Source organism: Lipotes vexillifer, unplaced genomic scaffold, assembly GCF_000442215.2.
Source record: "Lipotes vexillifer unplaced genomic scaffold, Lipotes_vexillifer_v1.1 scaffold276, whole genome shotgun sequence".
Classification (NCBI taxonomy): domain Eukaryota; kingdom Metazoa; phylum Chordata; class Mammalia; order Artiodactyla; family Lipotidae; genus Lipotes; species Lipotes vexillifer.
The window spans coordinates 744,865-756,939 of NW_006782461.1; the positions used below are offsets into that span (position 1 = coordinate 744,865).

The following is a 12,075-nucleotide window of genomic DNA, read 5'->3' on the forward strand; positions in this document are numbered from 1 at the left end:
TTACTAATAGCTGAACTCTTATCTAAGTTTTAGGGATTTTCTTCAATAGTAGCAACTAATATTTTTAAAGTATTTACAGTGTGCCAGGGCATTGTGCTAATCAATTTACTGTGAATTATCTAGTAAAATCCTATGTTGTAGGTACTATTATCACCCCGACTTTACAGAGGTTCAAAGAAATAAAAAATCTTCCGCAATGTCCTGAAGCGGTTCCGTTAGAAATCAAGTCTTGCTGAACTCCAAAGCTCAGGCTCTTAACCAAAATGCACATTGTATACCAAGCCGCACATTCTACTTTGCATTACTGATGGTTTTTCCGAGATTCTTTGTGGGAGAATGCTCATTGCTTCTCCCAACGAAGCGGAACCCTGTCTTGTAACAAACTTTTTGCCCTTGCACAAAGTTTCCTACCATGTCCACCCTCAGTGCAGTCCTAGTCCACCCTCTGATCTTGGGCCGCTACAGAGCCTGGTCCCCAGATCTTCGTGCCTCAACAAAGCCCCTCCCCCTCACACGCTGGCAACCACAGCAGGGCCCTGTCCTCTCACACCTTGGTCCCTGTGAAGAGCCTGGTCCCCTTAGACCCTGATTTCCTAGCAGGGCCCCAACTCCGCAGACTAGTGATCCCGGCAGAGCCTCGTTCCATCAGGCCCTCGTCCCCCAGAGTTTTCAGACACTGCTTTACAGCACAGGTGCGGTTCTTGTACCTTAGCAGTATCCCTCAGCAAACTTTCACTGAGACATCTCCATACAAAGGTTCCATCCCAACCCCTAATTCGGGGCACCTCTCCACCTTTCCCTTCTCCAACTTTTTCTCAGAATCGTTTTTTCTCCCCCTATTCTGCTCTTTTGTTGCTTCTTATTCACTCTCCTCAACTTCCCCCACCATCTGGTGTCCCAGTTTCTGTCCCGGCAGTGCCCCCCCAAACTTACCGAACGCCCTCCGAGGAGCAGCGATCTCGAACGGCTCCCTGCTTTACCTCTCACCTTTGCTCCCGAGGACCCGGCTAGGCGATCCCCCCACACCTCGCGCGGCCCTGAAAAAGTCTTTTGGCCTGTTATCGAGTGAAGCTCCGCCCCTTCAAGCCTATTGGTCACCGCTCCTAAAACTCCCGCCTCTCCAGCTTCCAGCCCGCCTCCCTGCCCCGCAGTCCTTGTTTTCATTCCCCTTGTCACACGAGGCAGTGGCGAACCCGAAGTGGGAGGAGCGAGGGAGGGGGGCGGAAAGAGAGCCGAAAGCGAAAGGCACGGGGCGCCTCTCTTTCCTACGTCTGACTCGGTTCTCGACTGCTCCGGGCCGCCGTTGTATTGTGGGATTGCTGCGCCGTGCTTGAGACTCTCGGATCCGCAGGGGTGCCCACTTTCTAGCGCCTCCTGTCGTCTGTAAGGTTGCCCTGCCATTCCTCGGCACCCCAACTCCCCCCACCCCGCTATCGCCTCCTCCTCCATCCTCCAGTTCAAAATGGCGGCGGCGGCGGCAGCGGCGGTGGCTATGGCTCCTCCGGGCTGCCCGGGTTCTTGCCCCAACTTCGCCGTAGTCTGCTCCTTCTTGGAGCGCTACGGGCCGCTGCTCGACCTGCCCGAGTTGCCGTTCCCCGAGCTGGAGCGGGTGCTGCAAGCTCCGCCGCCGGACGTCGGCAACGGAGAAGGTAAGCTAGGGGCCCGAACGCCCGGCGGGAAGCGGCCCTGGCATGCTCCTTCTCTCCGCTCTTCACAGACACCCCGGACCTCCGCGGCTCTGTCCTCCCGCTGGGGCGCAGTTCAGCCCGGCCGGTCTTCTCCTCCCAGCCCCCGGGGTCTTGGGCAGTGGGGAGGCGGGGCGGAGGCCCCATAGGGCCACTCCGCCCGACGCCCAGCAGAGGTGGGGGCGTCGCGGGCTAGGTCTGGGCTGGGGGCGGGGAGGGGTCATTGTGCTGGTCGGCCGCCCCTGGGACTGCTATCCCGCGGCGGGGGCCGGGCCCCCCAATCCTTCTCCCTCTCGGTGGCGGGGGAAGGGGAGCGCAGGTTCCGGCCAGCTTTGCGCTTTTCTCCTCTACTCCTCCCTCACTCCCTCCCCTCCTCCCACCATCCTCGCTACCATCTCCGGGGAGGCTGGGCTCATCTTCTCGGGGCGCCCCTTTCTCTCCCTCCACCTGGGTGGGCGGGGGCAGCGGACACTTCATCTCTCCCTCCCTCTAGTGGGAACTCCCCCGAGAGAGTCGGGTCAGATCTCTTTTCCTTTCCCCTCCAGGGCTGGTTTAACCCCCCAAACTCCTTCCTCTGAGTCCGGAGGTTTGCTCCTCCTCCTTAGGAGGGGGTCCTCCTCCTCCATTCTCGCTTTGGGGGGTGAAGTCGGTTCAGCTTCTCCACTTTGGAGGGTAGAGGGTTAATTTCTCCTCCCCCATAGTTTTCCTCCTCCCCACCTCCCCCCAAATAATAGAAGAGCATCTCCCCACTTTTCCAGTCCCTTCCCCCTTCATCCTGGCATAAGGCTTAGGGGAAGAAGAAGTCGCCCTCCCATTTGCAGGGTAGGGTGGGGTGGTTAGTATGTAGGGTGGAGGAGGGGCTCAGACGGAGGGGAAACAGTTGAAGAAGGTGCTTGTTGCTCATGTTTCTCTCTCTGGTGCCGCCGGTCTATTATTGGTGTTCGCAAGTGGTGCTCCTTCCACATAAGGCCACCGCGCGGCTTCAGGGCGCATGCTCTGCCCGGCCCCATTGAAACTTCCTGCTGCTGCTGCGGCGGCGGCTGGTGGTTCTTTTCGCTGGAGCATCTCCGCGCTGCGCCTGCTGCCTCCAGCCCTCATTGAGCGCATACACTCACTCCCTATTTATTCCCGATCCATGCCTCTGCTTTCTGGCACATTTCTTTTTTCAGAGAAGGGTTTTTTTGTTGTACTCTGAGCATTGCCTTTATCTGGGAACAGCCCTTGGCTGGAGAAGAAACGTTTCCGAATAGGTCTTTTTTTTCCCCCCCCTTTTTGTCCGTATTAGGTGGCCACAGTGGACTGGGTATTGTGCAAAACAGATAGCTATTTCCTTTACAAGAAATAAGGGCCGCTCTTTAATTCTCCATGGAAATGAAGAAGTTTCTGTTAACAGAATATATTTACATAGCTAGGAAGAGCCCAAGTGTGAAGTTGTTCAAAATATTACCTATAGAGAAAATTATATTATGGCTACCAAAGACTCAAATTAGTACAGCAGTGATGGTACAGGCATATATCTCTTCTTACCTTCCCAGATCTCCTCTACCATTCATAAACTCTGGCAAATAAAAGGTTATATAAAGACTTCTGCAGAATTTCTTGAAAAGTTAAACTCCCCAATATAGTAATTTCAATTGCAATTTGATGGCTATCAAATTGTATTTATATTTCTTTTACGGAAATGATCATTATGAAGGAGAGTGCCTTATAAGTTACTTTTAGGATACCTTGGGAAATGATGGTAATGTATCTATAAGAGAGAAATGTGGGAATTTGAGGAAAGGGATTGCTGGTAAATTGTTTTTGGACTGTATTTGGACCAAGTTGGAATGCAGGCATAAATTTTCTGTCCTGGCATTATATTTTGGGTGGTATATAAGATTGCTTGCTTCTCCATTCCTTTTAAGTATTTTGGCCACTGCATTTGGCTTCTGTTAGTAACAAGAAAAAATATCAGAGTCAGTCTAATACTTCATGTTACTTTTCTATCTAGGATTGAACAATGGGCGACTAGCTAAGTAGAAAATGAGAAGTAATACGAGTTGAGAGATTATACCAGTGGGTTCAGCCATGCATTACTGTTGGTATAGTTTCAGCTATAATAATCGATCTTGTCATAAGGTGATCCAAGAATAATAATTAATGTTACACAGTTCAAGATCCTTGGCAAGTGAAAAGTCTCTGCAGGTGAAATGCTGCTACTGTGCAGGGAAAAGATTTTCAGGCCTTTGGTGATGGTTAACCTACTTGTAGTAGTTGGTAATACTGCTCCAACTAAGAAGATTTGGACTGAGTCTTGGGGAAGGAGTTGTGGTGTACTAGAAAGTGTTAAAAGACATTGGTTTTAGTTGAACTAAATATTTTGCTGATAATCTCTGGATAGCTGAATCAACCTCTTGAATAGTGTAATAATATGTAGTTTGTGGGGCAAATTACTTAATTTCTATGGACCTCAGTTTCTTGAGTAAATAGAGGTAATATCTGAGGATCAAATGAAATGTTTCAAAAATCCTTTCATAAACCAAGTACTTATAAATATTCTTTTTTTTTTTGGACATGTACTGCCTGCTGGATCTTAGTTCCCCGACCAGGGATTGAACCTGGACCCTGGTAGTGAAAGTGCCAAGTCCTAACCACTGGACCGCCAGGGAATTACCTAAATATTCTTGTATTACAGGTTTTATTAAAGATATTTGTGAGGTAGAAGACACAAAAGTACATTTGGAATGAAAATGTTAAATTTTTAGCTTGTAGTGAGAAAGGAGTTTAAGCACAGTGTAATGTTGAGCTGTTGTGCTCTTGGGGAAAAGTCTGTTATAATCAAAGGAGTTTTGCTCTATATACATTTTAGTGTTTTTAAAAGGCAGTTCTTAGTGCCATTTCAATAATCCTATTTTATAAAACTTTTGGTTTTTCCTAGTGTGATTATTCCTTAAAAGGTTTGTAAAGTATATTCTCCTGAGTTGCCAGTTAAATTCTTTTTTACCTAGTCATTGTTGTAGGTATGTCGACATTATGACATCTTTGGACAAGGCTGTGTTTCTCTATATTGTCCTTGTTTAGGCCCTTTATGATCTTTCCCTTAAATTTTTGTTTATAAGTCTTAATTTGACATTATGGCTTCAGCTTAGAATGCTCTTCATCCCCTACAGTGTCAATTATTAAATTTGGTTCTATAAACTACTTGTTTAGTCTTAAGGATATAAGCTCCCATTTATTGAGCATTTACTATGTGCAAACATCATCTCCTTATTTCTTAAAACTATTCTCTGAGGTTGGTACTATTATTCCTATTTGGCAGGCATAGAAACTAAGGTTCAAGAGATTGATTCAGCTGTCCAGTGCCCAAGATTATACAGTTTTTGGTAGAATCTTAGATTTGTTATTGATATTAGTTAGAATAGGAAAAGAATGTGCCAACTGAAGGTATGTTTTATTACCTCTCCCTCAGTCTACTGTAGCCTTCCCAATTCTGTGCTCTGTATGGACCTCCCCCCAGCTTCCTCTTGATGGGAGGTGGTTGATCAGGAGGTATGACTGTAAACAAAAGTGGACATTGACTTTGTGGAATTACCAACATCCAAGGCTCCCAAGTATCTTCCCTCTCCTCCAGAGGGCATTCTTCTTCAAGAGGAAAATATAGTTTTTCATTCTTTAAGCATAGTCTTTGTATGGGTACTGATTGAGAAGTTATATGTATCTAATAACAGTCTATTAAGGTGTGTATGGATAAGGTTGACTGAGTTACTGTATAGTATTAAATAAGTTGAATCATTAGTTTTTTGGTTTGTTTTGGTTTTTTAATTTTAATTTTTAGTGTAATTTTAGTTTTGATTTGTGTTTCGCAGTTTTAAATGAATTGAAGTTTAACTCTGGCAGTCAAAATGTCAAGTATAAAAGGATATACCGGGCTTCCCTGGTGGCGCAGTGGTTGAGAGTCCTCCTGCTGATGCAGGGGACACGGATTCGTGCCCCGGTCCGGGGAGATCCCACATGCCGCGGAGTGGCTAGGCCCGTGAACCATGGCCACTGAGCCTGTGCGTCGGAGCCTGTGCTCTGCGATGGGAGAGGCCACAACAGTGAGAGGCCCACGTACCGCGAAAAAAAAAAAAAAGGATATACCTTATTTTTTTAACTGGACTTGTGATTGTAACTTAATATGTTCTCTTCTGTTGGTGATAATCGAATTGTGTGACAGCAGTTTTTAGGTTCATTCATAAAGTAGAAAGATGACTTTACCATAACTAGAGTCACCATCTGTTGCTTTGAGCAAAAGATCTTACCAGGTACGTGTGCCAGGAGTTGCATGGATATACAGTGGTAGGCTGTTGGTGGTAGCATTGCTGGAACCACAACCTCGTTTGGTCGAAAATGTCTAGTTTTGACTCTTCCACCTTTGAAAGAAGAAATATTCTTTAGACGTTTATTAGAGGGAAGGAGAGAAAGGTATTTCTTTTCCATCATTTTTGGTATATCACAGAGTTGAGGTAACCAAAATTTATGGACGTTCGGAGGGAGGTTGTTGGCATTGTCCCAGAACTGGAGGTAATAGGGACAGGAGTTTTCTGGCTAAATTGGCCCTGTTAATGAAAACTGACTTTCTTCTTTTTTAAATTACTAAAAAGTTTGCCTTGAAATTTACCAGTGTTGTTAAATTCTCAGCTAGTAAGGAAGGTAAGCATTTATTAGCTACTTCATTTACTTAATTTGTATATTGAATATTTGCTATATTCTAAGTGCAGTAAACATTATGGTGATTATGTATTTTTTAAAATACCCTTTTTTTTGTTTTGGCCACGTGGCTTGTGGGATTTTAGCTCCCGGACCAGGGACTGAAGCCAGGCCCTTGGCATTGAGAGCGCAGAGTCCTAACCACTGGACCACCGGGGAATTCCCTATGGTGATTATTTTAAAAAGACATTAAACATGGGCCCTTCTTTTAAGGATTTTCTAATCTAGTAAGAAGTAACAAAGCTGAGCTTGAGTTACTGTCATCATACAAATGCTTATTTTTTTCTCTGGGATTTTTTAAATATATATATAAATTTATTTATTTATTTATGGCTGCGTTAGGTCTTCATTGCTGCGCGCGGGCTTTCTCTAGTTGTGGAGAGCAAGGGCTACTCTTTGTTGCAGTGAGCGGGCTTCTCATTGCGGTGGCTTCTCTTGTTGCGAAGCACGGGCTCTAGGCACGCAGGCTTCAGTAGTTGTGGCACGTGGGCTCTAGAGCGCAGGCTCAGTAGTTGTGGCGCACGGGCTTAGTTGCTCTGCGGCATGTGGGATCCTCCCGGACCAGGAATCGAACCCGTGCCCCCTGCATTGGCAGGCGGATTCTTAGCCCCTGCAACAGCGGGGAAGTCCCCTCTCTGGGATTTTTATCAACTGGAGTTAGTAGTCTATGAATTCTAGTCTATAAGTTAATCGACTAAAATTATCTCTATGACAACTTTATGGTGAGATGTACAACCTCATATAGTGTGGGAAAGTAAGAACAATTCAGACCCAAAGTACATTTTAGCCTGAATCAAGTATTCATGAAACGTATTGATGTGTGTTCCTGGATTTGAGAAAATTTCTTTGGCTCTCTACCTGATGGATATAGTCTTAATATATTGTGCCTGGGTGTTTTTGTTTTTGTTTTTACTGTGTGGCAGATCCCATTACAAAGGGTATCAGCGTGTTTTCTGTTTTCTTTTTATGTTAGAATTTTTGAAGTATCAAATATTGCTTGAGAGAGTAATCTGGGGCTTCATTTAAAAAAAAAAAGATTGATTCTTTCAACAAATGTTAACTGATTACCTAATGTGTGCCAGGTACACTATACACTGGGGATACATTGGTGAGCAAGACAGATAAGATCCTTGTCCTTATGGAGCTCATAGTTTAGCAGCAAAGATAGACAATTAAGCAGTGATTTTTTAAAAAAATGTTATTATATGGGCAAATATACTGTACACTCTGTAATGATACATATTTTTAGTGAACTTTGTTTTATAATTTGTTTAGCTTTGTATTTATCCTATCTGTATGCTTTTTTTCCCTATATTTGTACAAGTTTATCTTAATAATTTTCTGGATGGTAGGATTATAAGTTTTTTTTTCTTTGTATCATATTTTTTCACATATCCTTTTCAATACTAATTATGTATCTCTTTGGTAATCACAAAAACAAATTACTTAAGAGTAGTCTTTTTTTTTTTTTTTTTTTTTTTTTTTGGTTTTGTGCCACAGTTCTCCGTTCCAAGTTCAAGCTTTATGGCTCAGCTAAAGAAAAATGTCACCACTATGGGAAAATAGCAAGGTGATGGATACTTCTAGAGTAAGCCGGACCCTGGAGCATGACAGAGACTGTTCAGTGCATCCGAAGCAGACTGGCTTGGAGTGATGGTGGCTTTTTGTTTTTTGGGCGTTTTTTTGTTTGGTTTATTTATTTATTTATTTTTTTTCTTGCGTTATGCGGGCCTCTCACTGTCGTGGCCTCTCCCATTTGCGGAGCACAGGCTCCGGACGCGCAGGCTCAGTGGCCATGGCTCACGGGCCCAGCCGCTCCGCGGCATGTGGGATCTTCCCGAAACGGGGCACGAACCCGCGTCTCCTGCATCGGCAGGCGGACTCTCAAGCACTGCGCCACCAGGGAAGCCCAAGAGTAGTCTTATACCAAGAAGTGAAATGGGTGAAAGTGGTCAAAAGGTACGGACTTCCAGTTATAAAATAAATAAGTCGTGGAGATATAATGTACAGTTAATTTTACAGTGTATAATTATACAGTGTATAATGGTGACTATAGTCAAATGCATTGTGCATTTGAAAGTTGCTGAGAGGATAAATCTCAAAAGTTCTTATCACAAGAAAAAATTATAGTTATGTGGTGATGGATGTTAACTTATTGTGGTGATCATTTCACAATGTATACAAATATTGAATCATTTCGTACACCTGAAACTAATATAATGTTATATGTCAATTATATCTCAAAAAAAGAATTAAGAAAACTAGTTTTCTAAGAGGCTTTATAAAAGAAAAATTGAGTTGCTGCCTTATTTACTTTTAATCTTGAATTACCTCTCACCATGAATATTACCATCATCCACCGAAGTCACCCAGATCAGAAACCAAGGAGCCAACTTAGACCTCAGTCTCTCACATACTTTGTTCCATGTCTTGAGTCTATATCTTTATCCCATTTTATATTCAACCTCACTTTTCTATCATCATTACTACCCTGTTTTAGTCAAGCTGAACTGCTTGCAGGTCTCTGAAGGTATGAAAGGTTGTTTCACATCTTTATGCCTTTTCTTCATCCTTCTACCTGAGTTGAATATTCTCTTTCCACCTTCCTTCCCTCGCCTGCTCACTGTACTCCTGCCCATCATTAATCTGCTCTTTAAGCACCAAGTGCTCATGTGAAATTTTTCCTGCTTTCTCTGTCTCTCAAGTTAAATTAACCATTTCTGCCATTTTACCGCACAGTGTCCTGTGTAGATTTTATATCACAATACTCATAACAGGGACTTCCCTAGTGTCATAGTGGTTAAGAATCTGCCTGCTAGTGCAGGGGACACGGGTGCAAGCCCTGGTCTGGGAAGATCCCACATGCTGTGGAGCAGCTAAGCCCCCGAGCCACAACTACTGAAGCCCGCGCCCCTAGAGCCCTTGCTCTGCGACAAAGACAAGCCTCCTCAATGAGAAGCCTGCTCACAGCAATGAACAGTAGCCCCTGCTTGCTGCAACTAGAGAAAGCCCGCGCACAACAACGAAGACCCAACGCAGCCATAAATAAATAAATAAATAAATAAATAAATACTCAACACTTTTTGCACTTACAGTCTAGCCTATGAGACTTTAATCTCCTTGAGGGCAGGGGTAATGTTAATGAGACAAATAGTTTTTTCCCAATTTATTATAATGCCATGTTCTGTTCTAAAAGTTCATTTTATTTATTTATTTATTTATTTATGTTTTTGCTGTACGCGAGCCTCTCACTGTTGTGGCCTCTCCCGTTGCGGAGCACAGGCTCCGGACGCGCAGGCCCAGTGGCCATGGCTCACGGGCCCAGCCTCTCCACGGCATGTGGGATCTTCCCGGACCGGGGCACAAACCCGTGTCCCCTGCATTGGCAGGTAGACTCTCAACCACTGCACCACCAGGGAAGCCCTAAAACTTCATTTTAGAATTAAATCTTAGTTAAAGTTAACTTTTTAAAAAAATATTTTTAAAAATTTATTTATTTATTTATTTTGGCTGCATTGGGTCTTTGTTGCTGCATGCGGGCTTTCTCTAGTTGTGGCGAGCAGGGGCTACTCTTCATTGCGGTGCGTGGGCTTCTCATTGCTTTAAGAGAGGAGGTGGATTGGGAATATAAAAGAGCAAATACCTAACTTTTCCCAGGGGATATCATAGCATCACTGTAGTCATTATGGAAATTTGGATGATTGAAGAGGAGATGGAAGAGCATTCCAGGTAGTGAACAGCATGGGAAAAGGCATAGAAGTGTGAAATAATATGGTGTGTCTAGGAAATTGCAACCAAACTTTAGGCATTAGCTTTCCAAAAGATTTGTGGTTGAGGAACTTCAGACCATGTGAGAAAATCACATTGGGACACATGAGTTATAAGCTCCTTAGAAGTATATTCTTTTTCTTTAAAGCAAAACAAAAAAAAGCACATGAAATAAAGGCAACATGTCAATGACTTAGCTCCATAAAGAATTCATTTTGCTTTATTCACTTTGTTTTTAGCATAGTACTTAGCATATAGTAGATGCCCAAATGTTGGTTGAAAGAAAAAATGTCACATATTTCAAATTAGTAATGATGGCTATTTTGATGTACTTTTAGTTTTTCTTTTTATCCTTTGCTTGCTAGAGGTTTGTCATGGTGTAACTCTCCTTTTCATTTTGGGTATTGGTTATACAGATATGTACAGTTGACCCTTGAACAACAGGGGATTTAGGGATGCCAACCCTCAGTGTGGTGGAGAATCCACATATAACTTCACAGTCAGCCATCCGGCTGTCTCTGTATGGAGTTCCGCGTTGGCAGATTCAACCAATTGCATATCACATAGTTAAACCAACTGTAGATGGTGTGGTATTGTAGTGAATAAAATCTGTCTGTAAGTGGACCTATGCAGTTCAAACCCTTGTTGTTCAAGGGTCCACTGTAATACTAAATCCCCCTCTTTCCACTTGTTTTTTTTTTTTCTTTTTCTTTCTTCCTTTCCTCCCTCCCTCCCTCCCTCCTTCCTTCTTTCCGACTTTCCTCCCAGGTCCTCTCCATCTTGGGTTTTATTATTACTATTGTTATTTTTAATCTGGAAGTATACTTTTATTTTTTATTATTACTTTTTCTATATTTATTTATTTATTTTTGGCTGCATTGGGTCTTCGTTGCTGCGCCTGGGCTTTCTCTAGTTGCGGCAAGCGGGGTCTACTCTTTACCAATTCTGTTTTTGGCTTATATGGTTGTACCAGGTCTCCGGCCCCCCCCCATTTATTTATTTATTTATTTATTTTGGCTGTGTTGGGTCTTCATTGCTGCACACGGGCTTACTCTAGTTGTGGCAAGCAGGGGCTACCCTTTGTTGTGGAGCACGGGCTTCTCATTGTGGTGGCTTCTCTTGTTGTGGAGCATGGGCTCTAGGTGCGCGGGCTTCAGTAGTTGTGGCTTGCAGGCTCAGTAGTTGTGGCACATGGGCTTAGTTGCTCCACGGCATAAACCTGTGTCCCCTGCATTGTCAAATGGATTCCTAACCGCTGCGCCACCAGGGAAGCCCTGGTTGTACCACGTCTTAAGTGCATGCCAAAGCATACGTGTTAACCTCTGTCTTTTAAGCTTATTACTTTTTATAGGAATCCTCAGAGTATAGTTTTAAAATCCACTTTTTCTTTTACCTGTCTGAAGTCATCTCAGGGAAGAGTCATTATTACTTCTCTGCTAGTTACTTTTTAAATAAAAAAAAATTCTCAGCTCAATTTCTCTGAATTGTTTTATATCATCTCCACCAGGGGTAACTTGAAATTCTTTTTTTTTTGTGTGGTACGCGGGCCTCTCACTGTTGTGGCCTCTCCCGTTGCGGAGCACAGGCTCCGGACGTGCAGGCTCAGCAGCCATGGCTCACGGGCCCAGCCGCTCCGCGGCATGTGGGATCTTCTCAGACTGGGGCTCGAATCCGTGTCCCCTGCATCGGCAGGCGGACTCTCAACCACTGCGCCACCAGGGAAGCCCAGTAAAGTTTTTTTTAACTGAGATATTTTGTCATTTTCATTTGCAAAAAAAAATTTGTTGTAATTTTAGAGATTTCTGTGTTCTGCTGGGTAAAGATTTGTTAGTTGTTAGACATTCTGTTTCCCCCTCCCCACAAATAAAGAGATGGAACTTCAAATAAATTG

At 43.9% G+C, this 12,075-nt stretch overlaps 2 protein-coding genes and 1 non-coding gene across 3 annotated transcripts in view; 1 reads left to right on the forward strand and 2 right to left on the reverse strand.

The window, feature by feature from the left end:
* The window catches only part of AAMDC (adipogenesis associated Mth938 domain containing), a 32,929-nt gene extending 31,944 nt beyond the window's left edge, over positions 1-985 (reverse strand). Inside the window, exon 1 of the mRNA XM_007455301.1 lies at positions 934-985. The gene's annotated coding sequence lies outside the window, so the exon portion shown is untranslated. The remainder of the gene's footprint in view (positions 1-933) is intronic.
* A 357-nt stretch (positions 986-1,342) lies between these two features.
* The window catches only part of RSF1 (remodeling and spacing factor 1), a 165,161-nt gene continuing 154,428 nt past the window's right edge, over positions 1,343-12,075 (forward strand). Inside the window, 1 exon segment of the mRNA XM_007455302.1 lies at positions 1,343-1,649. Coding sequence (XP_007455364.1) covers positions 1,463-1,649 — 187 coding nt within the window. The 5' untranslated portion in view covers positions 1,343-1,462.
* Positions 4,265-4,336, reverse strand: TRNAE-UUC (transfer RNA glutamic acid (anticodon UUC)). Its single transcript has one exon. It is a non-coding gene; the product is annotated as a tRNA-Glu (tRNA).